We start from the raw sequence: 17,550 nt of genomic DNA on the forward strand, positions 1-17,550 counted from the left end.
AATTTAAATTAAAATATAGAAATTCAAATATTTTAAGTGAAAAGACAAAAATATACTTAAAAATTATTAAAATTAAACTATTTAAATATATAACCATATTATTACAAATAAAATTAGAATATATAAAAGAAAAATCAGTTAAGGGTATGATTATCTATTATTTTTTAGACAAAATCAGTTACAAGATGACGTATAACTTTATATTAAATGTGAATTTTATAAATTCAACCGTTAAATTAAAAAAAAATTTACTCCTAAATCATATATACAAAATGTTATATTAATTGAAGATGATTTCTTATAAACCAAAATTAAATCTGTTGGAAAATTTATATTTTCGATGAGAAAATTTTTGTAGGAAAAGCTATATTATTGGTGAAATATTTCAGACAAATTTATATTTGTTAAAAAATGTAAGAACTGGTTTTAAATTTGATATGAAAATATTATGATATTATTAGATAAGATTTTAAGTTAGTATTTTATTAATGGTTGATAATTAAAAAATAAAACAAGGATAAATACATTTTTTGAATTTTATATGTTTGATTTAAGATAACTTACAAAATAACTCTTGGTAAAGTTATTCCGCTCAATAACTCATGGTGTGTGTTGAATTTTATCGATCCAATTAATTGTTAAATTAAAAGTTATTAAATTTTACTAATAATTAATATAAAAAATTAATTAGTTTTGAAATGAATTATTTGCTAATTAACAATATAATTGAAACATTAATTATTTTAAATTATTTAACTAGAATCTTATTGACAATTTACTATATGATCTTAATATTTTTGTATAACTAATATCTGGTTTTAAATTTGATATGAGAATATTATATATAATTAGATAAGAATTTAAGTTAGTATTTTATTAATAGTTGATAATTAGAAGAAAAAAACAAGGATAAATACATTTTTTGAATTTTATATGTTTGATTTAAGGAAAATAAATATATTAAATTAATTAATAATTTATTTAAAATATTAAAATTTAATTTATATGTATGTAATAAATAAATCTTTATAATTTTATAAACTATATTATCATTATAAATTATAAAATTAAATAATTTAAATTATAATTTTAAATAAAAATAAGTAGATATTACTTATAAAAGTAAGTAGATATAAATAAATAATAATTAAATATATCATTATTATTATTATTAATTATTATTATTTGTAATATAAAATTATTATATATTATTATTATAGTACAAATATGAGATTGTATATTTGAAGATGACTTAAATGAATTAATTTGTACAAGTTATATTGACAACATACATATATATTTCGGTAGCTTACTCATCAGAACTTTACAGTTAAGCGTGCTTGAGCTGGAGTAGTACTGGGATGGTGACCTTCTGGGAAGTTTCCCAGAAATTGCACAGTAAGGATAAAACACGCTAAACAATGAAATATCGTGAAATATAACCCTTGAGAGGTCAAATATGAGGGTTGTTACATTAATAAATTTATTAAAATTAAAAAAAATTATAATTTTCGACGAAAAATTCCTTCAGGGTAATTTCCCACAGATAAATCCGTGGGAAATTTCCCACGGATATATCCGTGGGTAAATCCGTGGGTAATTACCCACAGATAAATCCGTGGGAAAATCCGTCGGAAAGTTACCCACGGATAAAAATCTGTCGGTAAATATTTCAGACGAGCAATTTACCGACGGATTAGTTTTCGTCGGTAATCCGTCGGAAATGCACTATTACCCACGGATTTTTGGCATTTCCCACGGATTTTGGCCGTCTGTAATAGTGAATTTTCTTGTAGTGGGGCGCGAGACCAAGGGAAGTCTCTACCTTCCCCACGCTGGGCGCGAGTTTGGGCACGCCGGGTGCGTGAGACTCCTTGGAGTCTCTGCCTAGCATGCGCTAGGCACAATTGGTTATTACGCTAGGCGCGTGAGAGCCTTGGGCTCTTTGGTTGAGTCCCGCCGGGTGCGGGCATGCTTGTGCCGGGCGCGCTGGCCCCCTGGTGCTCTCTGGTTGTGCTGCGCTGGGCGCAACCACAAGTGCGCCGGGCGCATAGATGATAATTTACTATATGCTGTACAATGTTGTTTTGTGCTGAGATAAATTGAAGTTGATGATTATGATGTGATGACTAGTAGATAAAGTTGTTTGATGATGTTGAGTTGTATCAGATGAATATTGTTGTAAGATGTTTTGATGTGCTGTAAGATGATATGTTGTGCTGTAAAGTTGTGATGTGTTGTATAATGATATGAGTTGTTGTAGGCCATACTGGTTGAGTTATTGTAGGCCATAATGGCTGAGTTGTTGTAGGAGATCTCCAAGATGATGTGCGTGACAACGCATTATTTGCCATTTGCTGGTTTGTTGTGCGATCGATGAGATGTAGGCTGACGATGTGTTGGTAGTTGTAGTTGTTAATATTACTTAAATCTTGCTATATGTTGTTCTTTTATACTAGCTTACCCTTTGTGTTTCCATGTGGTTGGACTGCAATGATCATACTATGTATGGGAGCAGAGCAGGGATAGGTGGGTGGATAGTGGTGAGTCTACAGCTGGCAGGCGGAGCTGATCATAGTAGATGTTTTGTTGTTTTCAGCTACTTGGTGTAGCAGCTTGGATATATTTTTTTGTTGTACATTTTGAATCTAGTCAGACTTGAGCCATGTATATATGTATATTATAGACACTATATGTATGCACTTGTTCCTTTCTGTCCAGTTTTCAGGTGTACTGTGTAGTGTATAATGACCAGCTGGATCGTTACAGTTACTGCAGACATAATAAAATATTACAAGCTATCTAATCATTACGATAATTTTATATGTATTTATACGGAACTTTAAAAAGATAAAAATAGAAATTAGAAAATTTATAAAATATAGTTAAGAATAGTCAAAGTACCCAAGAAGTGTATGTTATCGTAAATGCCACATGACACGATTACTATTTAAAGATGTCTGTACTTCAACGTTGAATCATAGTCTTCGTTTGTTATTGAATGAAGAAAATGGACAAACGGTCCTGTTTATGGTGGAAGTCGTTTTATGGATTCTTTTTACTCGAACTAGCATGTAAATGGTTTCAATTTAGGATTTTTGATTTAAGAACAGGAAAAGGAGTGAACAACTTCAGTAATTACTTGTTTCTAAAGATTCCTCTATAATTAACAAGCAATAATTTTCAGATATGTAAATACTAAGATGAACAGAATGGATAATGATAATATTTGCAATACAAATCATGGTTAATTTGCATACTGTTCCATAAGTACAATGTCAACGTGATGCAATTTCGTAGATTACAAGGGATAAATTTAAATAGCTACACTAATTCTACTCCTAAAAAGCAAGAGAAAAACGGCCAGGAATTAATCATACCCAAAAACGATTCTGTGCATGAAAGCCATATGCGCAAGCGGGAATGCTTGAGAATTGAGTTCTAACAGTATGAATGTTTCCGACCTTTGTTAAGGTGCGTAGTACTTGTATTTATAGAATTAATTAGGGGCAGTTAATTTCATGCACGTACATCATTAGGGGATAACCGCTGCCCACTATGCTCACCACGTGGTTTTAACTTGTAACTTCTCATAACCGCTTATCTCACGTAAATTAACTTCTCGACCCAGTCGTTAACTCTCCTTGTATGACCGTAAGTACTTTGCACCATGTTACTATTTTTCGAGCACATCGAATGTCCCATTTCAAACAATTACCCATTCGTTCATTGGTAGACGCGTGCCTTTATAATCTCTTTCGAGGAATCTTGCAAATATTTCGACTCGTTCGTCTTCGAGTTGCCCCAACAAATGCCCCCCTAGGAATTCGATCTTGAAGTGTATGCTGATCGGAGAGATTCGAATTCCTATAAAGACTTGCTTTGATTACTTACTTGTCAATCGAAGTACGCCTCTTTCGATGATACCCTATTCTAACCTGTACTTGAGTTTGCATTTAATGTACCTGACCGTTGAAGCGACATTGATGGCAAATACGGCGCGTGTGTCCGTTCTTTTTCTATTATTAAAATATCCTGGCGCCCATGTGTAATTTTTAATTTTGAATCTTATGATTTGCAGGCCCATTTTACCTCAAGCCCATCAAACTCCTTTTACCCTAAGGTAAACTTCGTATTCACCACTTCTTTCCTTGGCGCCCAAGTCTTTCTTTGCCACTTCGTTTTCTCCAGTTTATGAATCTTCTTCTCCGACGAACTCTGTACTCCTCGGTTTCTTCATTCTTCCATTCTTTGCTCTTGTTCTGATGGCTTCTTCTGCTGCATCCACCTCAACTTCCGTAGCCTCTTCAATGTCTCCTACTGCCACCACTTCTTCCCCTATTTTGACTGCTACTACTTCTGCTGCCATGACCACCACTCTTGTAACCACTATGGCCACCGCAACTACTAGCCAGGGCACTCCTCTGCTAATGGCTAGTGCTCAAGTTCAAAAGGTCAAAGAGGGTGATGACACTTTCATTCCAATTCCAGGCATGGAGGAGGCCAGTTTGAAAATATACCAATCTCAGGTACTTCTTCCTTTTTCTCTAGAAAATGGTTTTGTTCATGCTTTCCTTGGTCCTTTTGCTGGCCAAAATACCAAGAGATATGGTAATACCCTTTTGCCTGAGGACTCCACCACCCTACCTTTCATTTATTCCTCAGAAATAGACCTAAACCTTTTTGGGGATACTACCAAAATTTTTAGAGCGTTTCCCCCCGTTAAAGAAAGGCACCTCTCTTGGTTAGCTCGTGTAGAGGCTTCTATGTCCTCAGAGTGGAAAGAAACAGGTATTTTTGAGTTTATCCAACTAGCTAAGTTCGACCTCCATCTTTTCGACCCTCAAATGCTCCTTTCTGCTATCTTCTTCTGGAATAAAGAGACTCGGGCTTTCGAGTTTCCTTGCGGCTTCATTTTCCCGACGTTGCTTGATGTTGCTGCCATAACGGGGTTAATGCCTATTGGAGAGAGGTTTTATCCTGACGCCTTTGAAGAGGAAATTTCGATCAAGGATACTTCAATTTCTTGGGATAAGAAGACCTATTTGGCTTTTATTAACGCACATATGGGATAGCCTGGCACGCCTGTCTCACCTTCAGAGCATATTGCCTTTCTTATGTACTGGTTGTCCGCCTGTGTCTTTTGCACTCCTTCGCTTCAAGTCCCAAAATATTATTACAATTTAGCTCAGGCTCTTCATTTGCAAAGAAAAATTTGCTTAAGCAAACTTCTTCTGGCCTCTCTTTATACTTGTCTTGATGAAGCCTCCGAAAGTCTTGCTCGAGAATCTGGGCCTCGAAATCTCTCCGGCCCGTTATGGCTACTTCAACTCTGGCTCAACGCACTGTTGGAGAAGAAACTTCATTTGCCCTCGAAACCAATTCCCATATGTGAACTTGAAGGGGCTCGTTTAACAACCCTTACCCCTCGAAAGCGTCTGGTAGACAATTTCGAGAAATATATTATAGCCATCCTTAGCTTCACTGAATTCACTGAAGATTTAGCCCCTTTCATTCGACCGAATTTGATAGGTCCTACATGGTTGCGTCAAAATAATCAAGTTGGTAGCATAAGTCCAGCCTCAACTGACCTGTGGTTTGGATTCTTGTCCTGGGATGTGATCATGTCGGGTATGAGGCAAAAAGATGTCAGACTTTATCCTTATCATCCCCAACTTTTTGCTCGACAGTTTGGGCTTTGCCAAATGAAACCTCTTCCCCTTCGACGTAAAGAAGGCATTGATGCGGATATTTGTGTCGAAAAAGGGAATTATAAAGAGGTCCTTGACTTCATCCTTCGCCCTGATAAAGAACTCAAGCTTACACCGACCACCTTTTCTCCTTCCTTCTTAGTCTCAAAATGCTACCTTCGATGGTGGTGCCATTATATTGTAGATAAACTCATCAATTTTGATGGTTTTTTGAATAAGTTGATTAACTCTCCTCTCTCTTGTTCACAGGGACCCAAACAATCAGGTACTTTCAAGAATCAAATTATAATTTACCAATTCGAGCAATTTTTTAAAGTTAGTTATCGACCCGACAATGTACATCGAACCATCTTTGATGCTTCCGTCTCCTTGTCGAAAATGGTACAACGGAACATCCGCTCAAAAAAGGTAATAAACCCTCAAGGTAAAACTGATTTCGAAAAATTTTGCCCAAAACACATACCTCCTCTTCCAAATGCTCTTTTTGGTCTGGTTAAACACTTATCTCACCCTCCTTGGGTGAAGACACTCAACCCGTTTTACCTTGAGCGCAAAGAGATTCCTGTAAAGAATCGAGTTACTTATGCGAGATGTTCCGTGTATGATTTTCCTCGAAGCAAATGGTGGCCCTTATGTTGGGTCAATAACGTTAACCCTGCTCCTGGTAAATATTCTTTTGCTTACTTCCTCTTCGAGTGTATCTTAAACTTGTGTTACCTTTTTTCTCGAATTTTGTAGCTGTCATACCTCAGCGTGTTCCACAACATGTTGAGCAAACTCCCAACTGGGAAAGTGAGGATGATGAAGATAAAGAATCTTCGAAAAAAAACCGAAAAAGAAAGACTGCAGCTGAGAAGGTTTCTCTTCGTTCTAAGGTATATTTCTTTTCGACTTTTATCTTCCTTACCATCAAAGTATTTTACCTTGCGTTCATTTATTGCTGATTCTTACCTTGCAGAGCATTGAAACCTCGAAAAAAACAAAAAGTAGGCTCAGACAGTACTAAAACTGTAAGTGAATTATCAATTTTGAGGTTACTTACTTACTCGAATTTTATAATCACATTCATTATTTCCAATATCAGGTCTCAACTACAAAAAAGCAGGATAAAGGGAAGGCAAAGATGGTCATTCCCCTTTCTAAGAGCCCTACACAACCTTCTGGCGAGAAACTGCTTAAAGATGCCATGAAGTCTGTTCCCAAGGTATTTCGACTCTTATTCTTGTCTCTCTCGTCTAATACTTCTCTTATGCTTCTAACTCTTTTAACATTACCTTAATAGGATGTTGAAGTTATCCATCTTGATTCTTCTCGAGAGCTGTCTCGAGAAGTGCAAAAAGACACGTTCCCTGTTATTGAGGCACCCCAACAGGTTTATCATATTGTCGTCTCTTTAGATTCCTCTTTACTTATCTTCTTTTTTGATGCTCAGCTTTACTTTTTATTTCGTTAGTTGTCTGCTCCCCAAGTAGATGCTACGGTGCTTGCTTCTGTTATGGCTTCAATAGAAATTTCCCCTCAGGTCGAAGAGGGTAGGGTTCTTCAATCAGGCCCTTTGATTAATGCGGAGACGCGACAAAATTCTGCTCAAGGTGAACCCTCTTTTGAGCTACAACCTCCTTCCAGTCAGAACAAGGGTATATTTCTTTCGACTTGACTATTTGTATGATGGCCTCTTACTAAAATCTTACAAATCTTCCATTGTGCAGGTTCGACTAAGTCCCCTCGACCCTTTGCAACTTCCCCTTCGACTTAAGGTGGGGGTCACTTCTTCTGTCCAAGGTCTTTCATCAATTCCTTCTCCGGACCTTGACTTGATGAGCTTTTTCGACGACGAAGATGAAGATATCAATAGTATCTTCGAGGTCTTGGATAACTGGACAAGTGGTCCTTCTGGGTCAGAGAAGGAGAAGGAGAAAACCGTCGAGCAAGTCTCTGAGGTTCCTTCATATCAACCTTTGCTTGATTCTTTTCGAGCAAAGGCATATGTTGATGATCTTGATCAGGCCTTCCTTATTCCTGAGTTCAAGACATAAGTTGAACAAATGATGGACGATCTCTTATCCTACTCGAGCCTTCCTCCTGAGGTCCATTCTGAGTTACAAGAGTTTGTCAAACCTTTTAGCCTCGCATGGGACCTTCGATCTCAATGGTCTACTTCCTTTCAAGAGGTGACCCATGTCGAGGTTGAAAGCGAAGAAGACCGTGCTAAACTCGAAAAGCTCCGAACTGACTTGCTGATGATCAAAGACTCAACGGCGGAAATGGTGTCTTCTCTGCAGAAATTACAACAAGACGAGAAAGATATAGAAACCACCATCAAGTCTCTCCAACATGAGTTAGAGAAGGCTCGCTCAAAGAAAGATGCTATTAAGGTTCAAAGTCAAGAGATCAAGCAACGTCAAACGGGTCTTAAAGAGGAAGGCAAGGTTATATCGTCTCGACTTGCGAAGACCTTAGAGCAGAAAAAGCATTTGGAAGCTCAATGTTCCTCTCGAAGGACATGTTTAGACGAGGCTTACAAGGCTTTCAATGTTTTTAAATCGAAATTTTGTAATGATTAAATTTCTCCTGTTCTTCGATTCCTTTTTATTTACCTTTGGCTTGTATCAACTATTCTTTGACTTGTGTCGAACAATTAATATTCTACCCTCTTATGAAAATGTTTCAAGTGTTTCCCATTCATTACTTTCGTCACATTTGAATTTATCTCTTTGATGACGTATGCATTTTTAGAATATGCTTGTTCGACTATGAAGGGGCCTTCCCAGTTATAAGACCATTTACCTAGATATCGAGATTTTTGGTCCATGGGAAGAATTACTTTTAACACCAAGTCTCCAATTCGAAATCGTTTTGTTTTAACCCTCTTGTTGTACAATTTTTCGACTCTTTCCTTTTGTCGAACCATATTTTGCAACGCAATTAACCTTTCCTCCTCTAAAGAAATCAACTCATCATACATTAGATTCCAATAATCATTAGTAGGTAGGTCATTCTGTTTCTGTATATGAATTGATTATAGGTTAATATCAATAGGAAGGATAGCTTCATGCCCATATACTAACTTGTATGGAGTAGTTTTTGTAGCATCTCTCAGAGAATTTCTATAAGCCCATAGTATTTGAACAAGAGTTTCATGCCAACTTCGAGGCCTATTTGATACGTGCTTTTTAATTAGCCCAATCACTACTTTGTTAGCTGCCTCGACTTGACCATTTGCTTGCGCATAATATGGTGTTGAAGTTATTAACTTAATCCCTCTAGATTCTGTATATTGAGCGACTTTTCGACCTGTGAAGACTGTACCTTGATCAGTTGTAATTGTTTGGGGAATCCCAAACCTTGTAATAATGTGATCTTCTATGAAATTAATTATATCATTTTGCTCAACATCTTTTAAAGGAATAGCTTCAACCCATTTTGTAAAGTAATCTATGGCAACCAAAATATATTTGTGATTCTTCGAAGAAGGTGGGTGCATTTGTCCGATTAAATCCATTGCCCAACCCCGAAATGGCCAAGGTTTGATGATCGAATACAACTCACTTGCTGGTACCCTTTATATTGGTCCATGTTTTTGACACTCTTCACAACTTTTTGCAAATTCGATACAATCTTTGATCATGGTTGGCCAATACAAACCTTTTCTTGACAAACCCCATTTCATTTTCTTGCCAGCCTGATGTGCTCCACAAATGCCTTCATGGATTTCTACCATTGCTATATAACCTTCATGATCACCCAGACATTTGAACAAAACTCCGTCGAAACCTCTTTTGTACAATTCATCGTTCAATAAAAGATAACTAAGAGCTTGGAGTTTAATCTTCCTTTCGACCTTTAGATTAGGATTTCGCAAGTATTCGATCAATTTGCTCCTCCAATCTTGCTGACTTGCTGAACCAACATTCATAATTTCTCGATGCTCCACCAATTCATTTTCTGTGTGGATTAAGTACTCGAGACACTCTTCACTTACTTTATACCCTGAGGCTGTTTGAGCCAACTCATTTGCAATGGCATTTGAGTTCCGAGGAATATGTTGTAGCTCAGCTTCATCAAACGCATTAAGTAACTGCACAGCTCGAGTTTTGAATTCGATTAATTTTTCGTTTAAACACTTATATTCTTGCGTTAATTGTTTGATGACTAACTGTGAATCACCTCGAACTGATATGTTTCTAGCACCTAATTCTTTGAGGATTTCGAGTCTCGTTATTAACGCTTGATACTCGGTTTCATTGTTCGAGTACCCTTTGTATGTTTTAAATGATAAGTTAGTCGGGACTCCTCCGGGAGAGATGATTAAAAGACCTATTCCAGCGCCTAACTCGTGTTTCGAGCCATCGAAATATAATTGCCAAGGCTTGATGGTTAGGTAATTAACTTCTTCAGTTCCATTCGAATGATCTACAAGAAAATCTGCAACTATTTGTCCTTTTGTTGCTTTTAGCGGCTCGAAAGTTAATGAGTATTCAGTTAACGCGAGTGCCCATTTGCCAACTCGAGAATGTAACATAGGTTTACACAACATATATTTAATCACATTACTTCGACAAAGTATTACAACATCACGAGTTTTAATATAATATTTCAACTTAGTACAAGCAACATAAAGACTTAGACATAATTTCTCTAAAGGGGAATATCTAAGTTCTGCTCCTACTAACATTCGACTTAAATAGTAAATGACTCTCTCGATGCCATCTTCATCATCTTGCGCCAGCATGCCCGCAATAGTCGAATCGTTAGCTGAAATGTACAACTTCAGTTGCTTCCCTTCAGAAATTGGTGCAAGCACTAGAGGATGAGCCAAGTAATCTTTGATGTCATCAAACGCTTTCTGGTGCTCCTCATCTCATCGAAATTCTTGCTCCTTTTTTAAGCGTATAAGAGGAGAAAATACTTTAGTTTTACCAGACAAGTTCGATATGAATCTTCGAAAAAAAATTTACTTTACCTAGGAGAGATTGAAGTTCTTTCTTGTTCGATGGAGGTTTTGTCTCCATGATAGCCTTCGTCTTGTTTCGATTTACTTCAATACCTTTCTGGTGTATGACAAACCCCAGAAATTCTCCTGCTATAACACCAAAAGCACATTTTAGTGGATTCATTTTTAATCCATGTCTTCTCATTCTCTCGAAAGATAATTTCAAATGACTTAAATGATCCTCTTTTTGTTTCGACCCAACAATTATGTCATCAATATATACTTGTACAAACTTACCGATTAGATCATGAAATATTAAATTCATTGCTCTCTAATAAGTAGCACCAGCATTTTTGAGTCCAAATGACATCATCACCCATTCATAGACGCCTAAGGCACCTGGACATCGAAAAGCAGTTTTCGATACATCGTTAGCTGCAATATAAATTTGGTTATACCCAGAATAACCATCAAACAAACTCATAATTTCATTACCTGCAGCGGCATCTATCATTGTTTCAGCAACGGGCATAGGGTACTCATCTTTGGGAGTTGCCATATTGAGATCTCGAAAATTAATACAAACTCTGAGTTTCCCATTTTTCTTCATAACCGGCACTATATTCGAGATCCAGTCAGGGTATCTCGAAGTTCTGATGAACTTTGCCTTCAGCAATCTTTCAATTTCCCCCTTGATTTTCTCGATAACTTCAGGAGCAAATCTTCGAGGAATTTGCTTCACGGGTTTCTTTCATGGGATCATTGGTAGCCTATGCTCCACCAATTCTCGATCTAGTCCTGGCATTTCATCATAATCCCATGCAAAGCAATCTTTGTACTCATGCAACATTCGAATTATCTCCTCTTTCAGCTCTCCTTGCAAGAATTTACTAATATAAGTGACTCGCTTATTCTCGACGGTTCCCAGATTAACCTCTTCGAGCGGATCTTGGGATTCTAACTTATGTTCTTCATTAGCGGCCTTTTCGAACCCCAAAGGTGAATCATCGAAAATACAATCGAGTTTAAGTTCTAGCTCTTGCTCTTTACCTTCTTGTGTCTTCTCGACTTCTAGGTTTGTTTTTTCTTTTTGCTTTTCATTTTTATCTGAGACTCTTTGGTCCCTTTGATTTTCTGTTTTTTGTTTTTCTCCATACTTTTTTTCGATTTCGAAGTCTTTTCCTTTTATCTTTTGTTTTTCTTTTCTTATTGACTCGAAATCCGTCTCCTCTTTCTTTTTTTGTTTTTCTTCGGCCGAAATGGCCGTGCTAGCCTCATTGTCAAAATGATCTTTCTCGGCCAAGTTGGCCGTTTGATCGGCCACATAGGCCGATATTCGAGCTAAGAAGCTCGAATAAGGATCGTCTCCCTTCATTCATCTAGTGGAGTCGAATTCTTTTCGGCTCGAATCACAAATCCTCTTTTCACGTCCCAACAAAAAGTTTTCTTAACGCCTTCCTCTTCATCCATCACCCCAGAATTGTAGGCGTCAAATGGTTTGGTCTTGGCAAATGCTGTCAGTTGTTGATCAGCAAAATACATGCCAACTTCATAAGTCTTCTGATCAGCCTCGAGAACCTCCAATCCTTCATCTTCATTCCAGAAGAAAATCCTTTGATGAACCGTGGAAGGAACAGCGCCTACCCCATGTATCCATTCTCGACCTAGCAGGACATTAAAATTCGCCTTCGATGGCGTTACTATGAACATAGTAGTCCTTTTCACACTCCCAATCTGTACATCGAGCAGAATCATACCTTCAGGGTTTGAAGACTTGCCTGCGTAATCAAAAATCATTATATTGTGAGGTTTCAGATCAGTCAAAGATTTCCCAAACCTCTTTAACATGGTTTTAGGCAGGATGTTCACAGCTGCACCCCCATCGACTAAGACTTTGTTCACTTCTTGCCCTTCGATCATCAAGGTCAGCAAGAGGGGCTTAAGATGCCCTTTCATTTCTTCCGTGGGAGAGTCGAACACAGCAGAATTGAACTTGGGGACAACCCTCGAGATCTGATTCACCCATATAACTTTGGACTCGTAATTAGGGTCCTCAAAATAATCATCTCGATAGATATCCTCTTGTTCATTCACGGCCTCCATGGCCCCAGCATACTCAGTTGGCAAAATGGACACTATTCCACAGATATCCTCTAGAGAATCCTCAAATCCGCTCTCGAAACAGTCTGTAATCATATCTTCATCATCCTCCAAGAACTTCTGAGAGGATTCCCCTTTTTGGGGTACCGGAATCGAAAAACGATTTCCTTTAATACCTTCAAAAGTAGCTTTCCTCATCCTTTGCTGTCTCCTCCACTAAGTCTTAGTCGGGTTGCTGAAAGGTTGTCGAAAACCGCGCCCATATCCTCCTGTATTAACTCGACTAGGCCCTGTATTGGAGTTTGGCATTCTTCCAGGCACTCCTTGCATCGGGTGAGCAGTATGACTCATGACCTATTTTCCTCGACCCATACCTCCTCCCATCATCATTGGCCTAGGTGGTGCATTCCATTTCCCCACAGGCACATTTGCGTTCGGCATGTAAGTATTGTCGAACCTCGAGGCATTATACATCTCCATTTTTCCTACTGGAGCATTGTATTGAGGCATATGAACTTGCCTCATGGTCAATCCTGCCTTCGACCCTTCATATATTTTAGACCTCTCACGCAGCTTCTCAGCTTTGTAGCTTTTCAGCATTTCCGACTCCTCGAAGGCCTTGGCAGCAGCCTTATCTAAGACGGCACTACATCGAGGGCACAACATGACTTCCTTGTCTGCTTCTTTCTTCTTGGATAAGAACTCGAACAAACTATCCCCTTCCTTTGGGTAAATGGGTTCCTGCTCCTTAGCAAAATCCTCCATTAACTCTTCGAGTTTCTCATCAGAGATAGGTTCGATGCTTTCGTCCTCTTCCACAGTAACATCAACCATGTTGACACCCATAGAGACTGGTTCAGCATATCCAGTATGAGCAGCGAATGGGTCTGTGTCAACTTTCATGTCTTTTCCTTCGAATGCAAGACGACCATCAGTAATCGCCTTTTCAATGAAATCCCTGAAACGTACACAATTATTAGTCCAGTGGCCATACATATTATGGTATTTACAAAACTTCTTGCCTTTTCTTTGCTCAAATGGCGGGATTTTGTGATTTTCTGGAAGAATAATTTGTTTGTCTTTTAATAATATGTCAAATATTTTTTCTGCTTTGGTTATATCGAAACTGTATTTCTTATTCGAATTCCCTTCCATATTACCCCCTGGTTTTAGCATTTGACACTGGTACGTAGGTCCGGGACGTAGTTCTGCTAAATTAATCTCGAAATCTTCACTCGAAACTTCACAGTTAGAATCTTCACTAAAATCAGAATTTTCTAAATACGCTACTTTCTCTTTTCGAACAAATTTGTCAAATTTTCTCAACCTTTCTTTTTCCCATTTAATTTGTTCGATCCTTCTCACCTTCTCAGCAAGTTGGGCCATGTCCCTCAATTGTTCATTTACTAACTTCTTGCATATCAAAAAATCCAATCCTGTTGCTGCAATTCTAACTAATTCATGTTCAGGTATATTAGTATAGCATCGAGATTTCAATTGCCTGAACCTATTCAAATAGTCATCTAACGTTTCATTATTTTGTCTTTTAATGTTCATTAGATCAACTATACTAACTTTTGTTTCTTCTCTAAAGAAATGCTCATGGAAACTACTTTCTAATTGTACCCAAGTATGTATCGAATTAGGAGGCAAAGTGGTAAACCATGTAAAAGCATGTTTGGTTAATGAACTAGGGAAATATTTCATTTTCAAATACTCATTATTTGCTAAATCCCCACATTCAACTCCGTACCTAGCTATATGTTCCACTGTTGACTCATTTAATTCTCCCGCGAATTTCGATAATTTTGGGACTTTTACTCCACGGGGTAATTCTACTTGAGTTATATAATCTGGGAAAGCTGACACAAAGTAAGGGCGTTCATTTCGACCCACATCGAATCCATGTCTATTAAGTATCCTCTCTACCATTTGGTCTAAGTTATCCTGTGGGTTTCTATTAGGTCGAACTACATTCTGATGACAATTCTCATGCCCCCCAGGATTTTCCATCTCATTCAAATTTCCACTCATGGCTCTCGAAGGTGACCTCTCACCTAATTTATCTCTAATTTTATTCATCAATTCATACAGAGGAGTCATAATATTATGCATTTGTGTTGACAGCAAATTGACCATGTCATGATTACTATGGTCCATTTGTTGTCGAAGAGCCATCATGGCTTGGTTACTAATACCCGTAGGTATATAACTCCCTGGTCGAATCAGCGAACCCTCCTGACTTGTCCCTACATGTTGATATGGGTCTTGCATGACAAAACCCAAACCATTTGGCCCAGGGTTGTACCCCTGTGGGGGTACGTGTACTTGTGAGTTAGTCCCTAAAAAGGGTATAGGCATTTCTACGTGTACAGGTTGGGTATTACGCCAATTTGGTGGCATGCCCCAGGGGTATTCTCGACTAACGTTAGTCAATTCTTGAGTCATATTAATTTGCCTAGCCCCATGTTCAAGCCTAGGAACATTTTCGACCGGGGACGATCCTGTTGCCCCCCTTGTTCCATTAGTCACATTATCGAGATGAGGACTCTCTAGTTCTACATCAACATGGTTATCATTATTTGTTTCTCTCCTATTGCTAGCATTAGATGTAGACATAGTTCTTCCACTCCTAAGTCTCATACAACACGTGCACCTAAAACTAGTCCAATTATGTTCACTTTAAACTGGTCCCACTGGGCGTGCCAATTTGTTTATGGTGGAAGTCGTTTTATGGATTCTTTTTACTCGAACTAGCACGTAAATTGTTTCAATTTAGGATTTTTGATTTAAGAACAGAAAAAGGAGTGAACAACTTCAGTAATTACTTGTTTCTAAAGATTCATCTATAATTAACAAGCAATAATTTTCAGATATGTAAATACTAAGATGAACAGAATGGATAATGATAATATTTGCAATACAAATCATGGTTAATTTGCATACTGTTCCATAAGTACAATGTCATCGTGATGCAATTTCGTAGATTACAAGGGATAAATTTAAATAGCTACACTAATTCTACTCCTAAAAAGCAAGAGAAAAACGGCCAGGAATTAATCATACCCAAAAACGATTCTGTGCATGAAAGCCATATGCGTAAGCGGGAATGCTTGAGAATTGAGTTCTAACAGTATGAATGTTTCCGACCTTTGTTAAGGTGCGTAGTACTTGTATTTATAGAATTAATTAGGGGCAGTTAATTTCGTTCACGTACATCATTAGGGGATAACCGCTGCCCACTATGCTCACCACGTGGTTTTAACTTGTAACTTCTCATAACCGCTTATCTCACGTAAATTAACTTCTCGACCCAGTCGTTAACTCTCCTTGTATGACCGTAAGTACTTTGCACCATGTTACTATTTTTCGAGCACATCGAATGTCCCATTTCAAACAATTACCCATTCGTTCATTGGTAGACGCGTGCCTTTATAATCTCTTTCGAGGAATCTTGCAAATATTTCGACTCGTTCGTCTTCGAGTTGCCCCAACAGTTCCATAACATGAAACCAAGGAGTAGGGATTCTGCCTCAGGGTGTGGGAGCTAGGAGGAACGGTCGGTTGGTGATACATAGCAATTTCTCTTTTTCAACAATCGAAAGATTATTCTGTTAAAATAAAATTATTATGTCAGGCAAGTAAGTTAAAAACAAATTCTGCATAATATATTATTATCTGCACTATCATTTTCTTTCACAACGTAGATGAGAGTGAGACTATTTGTTTCAAAAGAAATAAAGTACAAGCATGTTTTTGGTTCATGAGCACGTGAAAATAAAAAAAGTTCTTGAACAGGTGATGATGCCCATCAGGCATCTCACATATATAATCTCCATTATGATCATTATATATGACAAAAGACATGCACCTGTTCATGTAGGTATTTGGGATACACTGATTGATATATGGAAAAAATTAATTGTACGTGATATAGCTAGGTTGTTGCTACCGTATAATATTAGAAAAAATATATATTTTTAACTGAACGGCATGCCCTATTTGTTAAGAGCCAAAATGATTCCCTTCTCTTACTTGGTGGTTTGGCGGAAAGGGTGGTCGTTTGGGGAAAAACCTTGCAAGAAATGGTGATTTTTAATTCTTTCCAATTACCGATGACCTGGTCATAGGGATGACAAAATAGGTTGTGACTTGCGGGCCAGTTCGTTGACCCGTCAAAAATTGGCGGGCCAAGTCTAATATTTTAACTCGCCAAACCCGCCAGCTCGCCAGATTAAATAGGGGGCTTACCCGTCACAACCCGCCTACTCATATACTTTAATTTTTTTATATTTAATTTTTTTATGTTTAATTTTTTTATATGTAAAAGATGAGGATGAAGATAATCAACATAAAAAAGTAGAGACAATTTTCTTCAAAGGAACTTCTAATGTTCTTGAAATAAAAAATTAAAGTTAATTAATTATGTTTGTACTTGTGATCGTTAAAAAGTATCTAGCTCTAATGTGGTTCACATATAATAAAGTTGGATAAGGAAAAAAAAGAAATATATATAGCTCTAATGTGATTCACATATTGTAAAGCGAATTCAACACTTATAGGTGACTTTAAAAAAATGTAACCCCACTTGCTTCAGTTTGACACAGTTAATATCGGTTTAAGTTTAATTAAGTTATTTAAGATTAATTTCTTATATTAAAAAGAAATAAATACTTTCTATATGTTTACGCTTTCAATAAAAGTTAATTATTATTTTTTATGATAAATATTTTATGTTAATATTATAATTAGTTATAAAATAATGTAAATATTTTAATTAATCAAATAAATACGAATGGAAGAAAG

The 17,550-nt window shown here is 37.2% G+C and overlaps 1 protein-coding gene and 1 long non-coding RNA gene across 2 annotated transcripts; both read right to left on the reverse strand.

Moving 5' to 3' along the window:
- Positions 1-9,273: 9,273 nt before the first annotated feature.
- Positions 9,274-10,233, reverse strand: LOC145957156 (uncharacterized). The gene has a single exon (XM_083073372.1). The coding sequence runs from the start codon at positions 10,231-10,233 to the stop codon at positions 9,274-9,276; it is 960 nt and encodes a 319-aa protein (XP_082929498.1).
- A 5,389-nt stretch (positions 10,234-15,622) lies between these two features.
- On the reverse strand, positions 15,623-16,696 carry LOC145957022 (uncharacterized). Its single transcript, XR_014433458.1, has 2 exons — positions 16,616-16,696; positions 15,623-16,355 (listed from the first exon to the last, which is right to left on the reverse strand). It is a non-coding gene; the product is annotated as an uncharacterized LOC145957022 (long non-coding RNA).
- Positions 16,697-17,550: the final 854 nt, after the last annotated feature.

The sequence above is a fragment of the Cajanus cajan genome, chromosome 4 (assembly GCF_000230855.2).
Source record: "Cajanus cajan strain Asha chromosome 4, NIPB_CcT2T_4, whole genome shotgun sequence".
Lineage (NCBI taxonomy): Eukaryota > Viridiplantae > Streptophyta > Magnoliopsida > Fabales > Fabaceae > Cajanus > Cajanus cajan.

Coding starts and splice junctions, on each gene's coding strand:
- LOC145957156 (XM_083073372.1), bottom strand. CDS start 10,233: ATGTTACATTCTCGAGTTGGCAAATGGGCACTCGCGTTAACTGAATAC.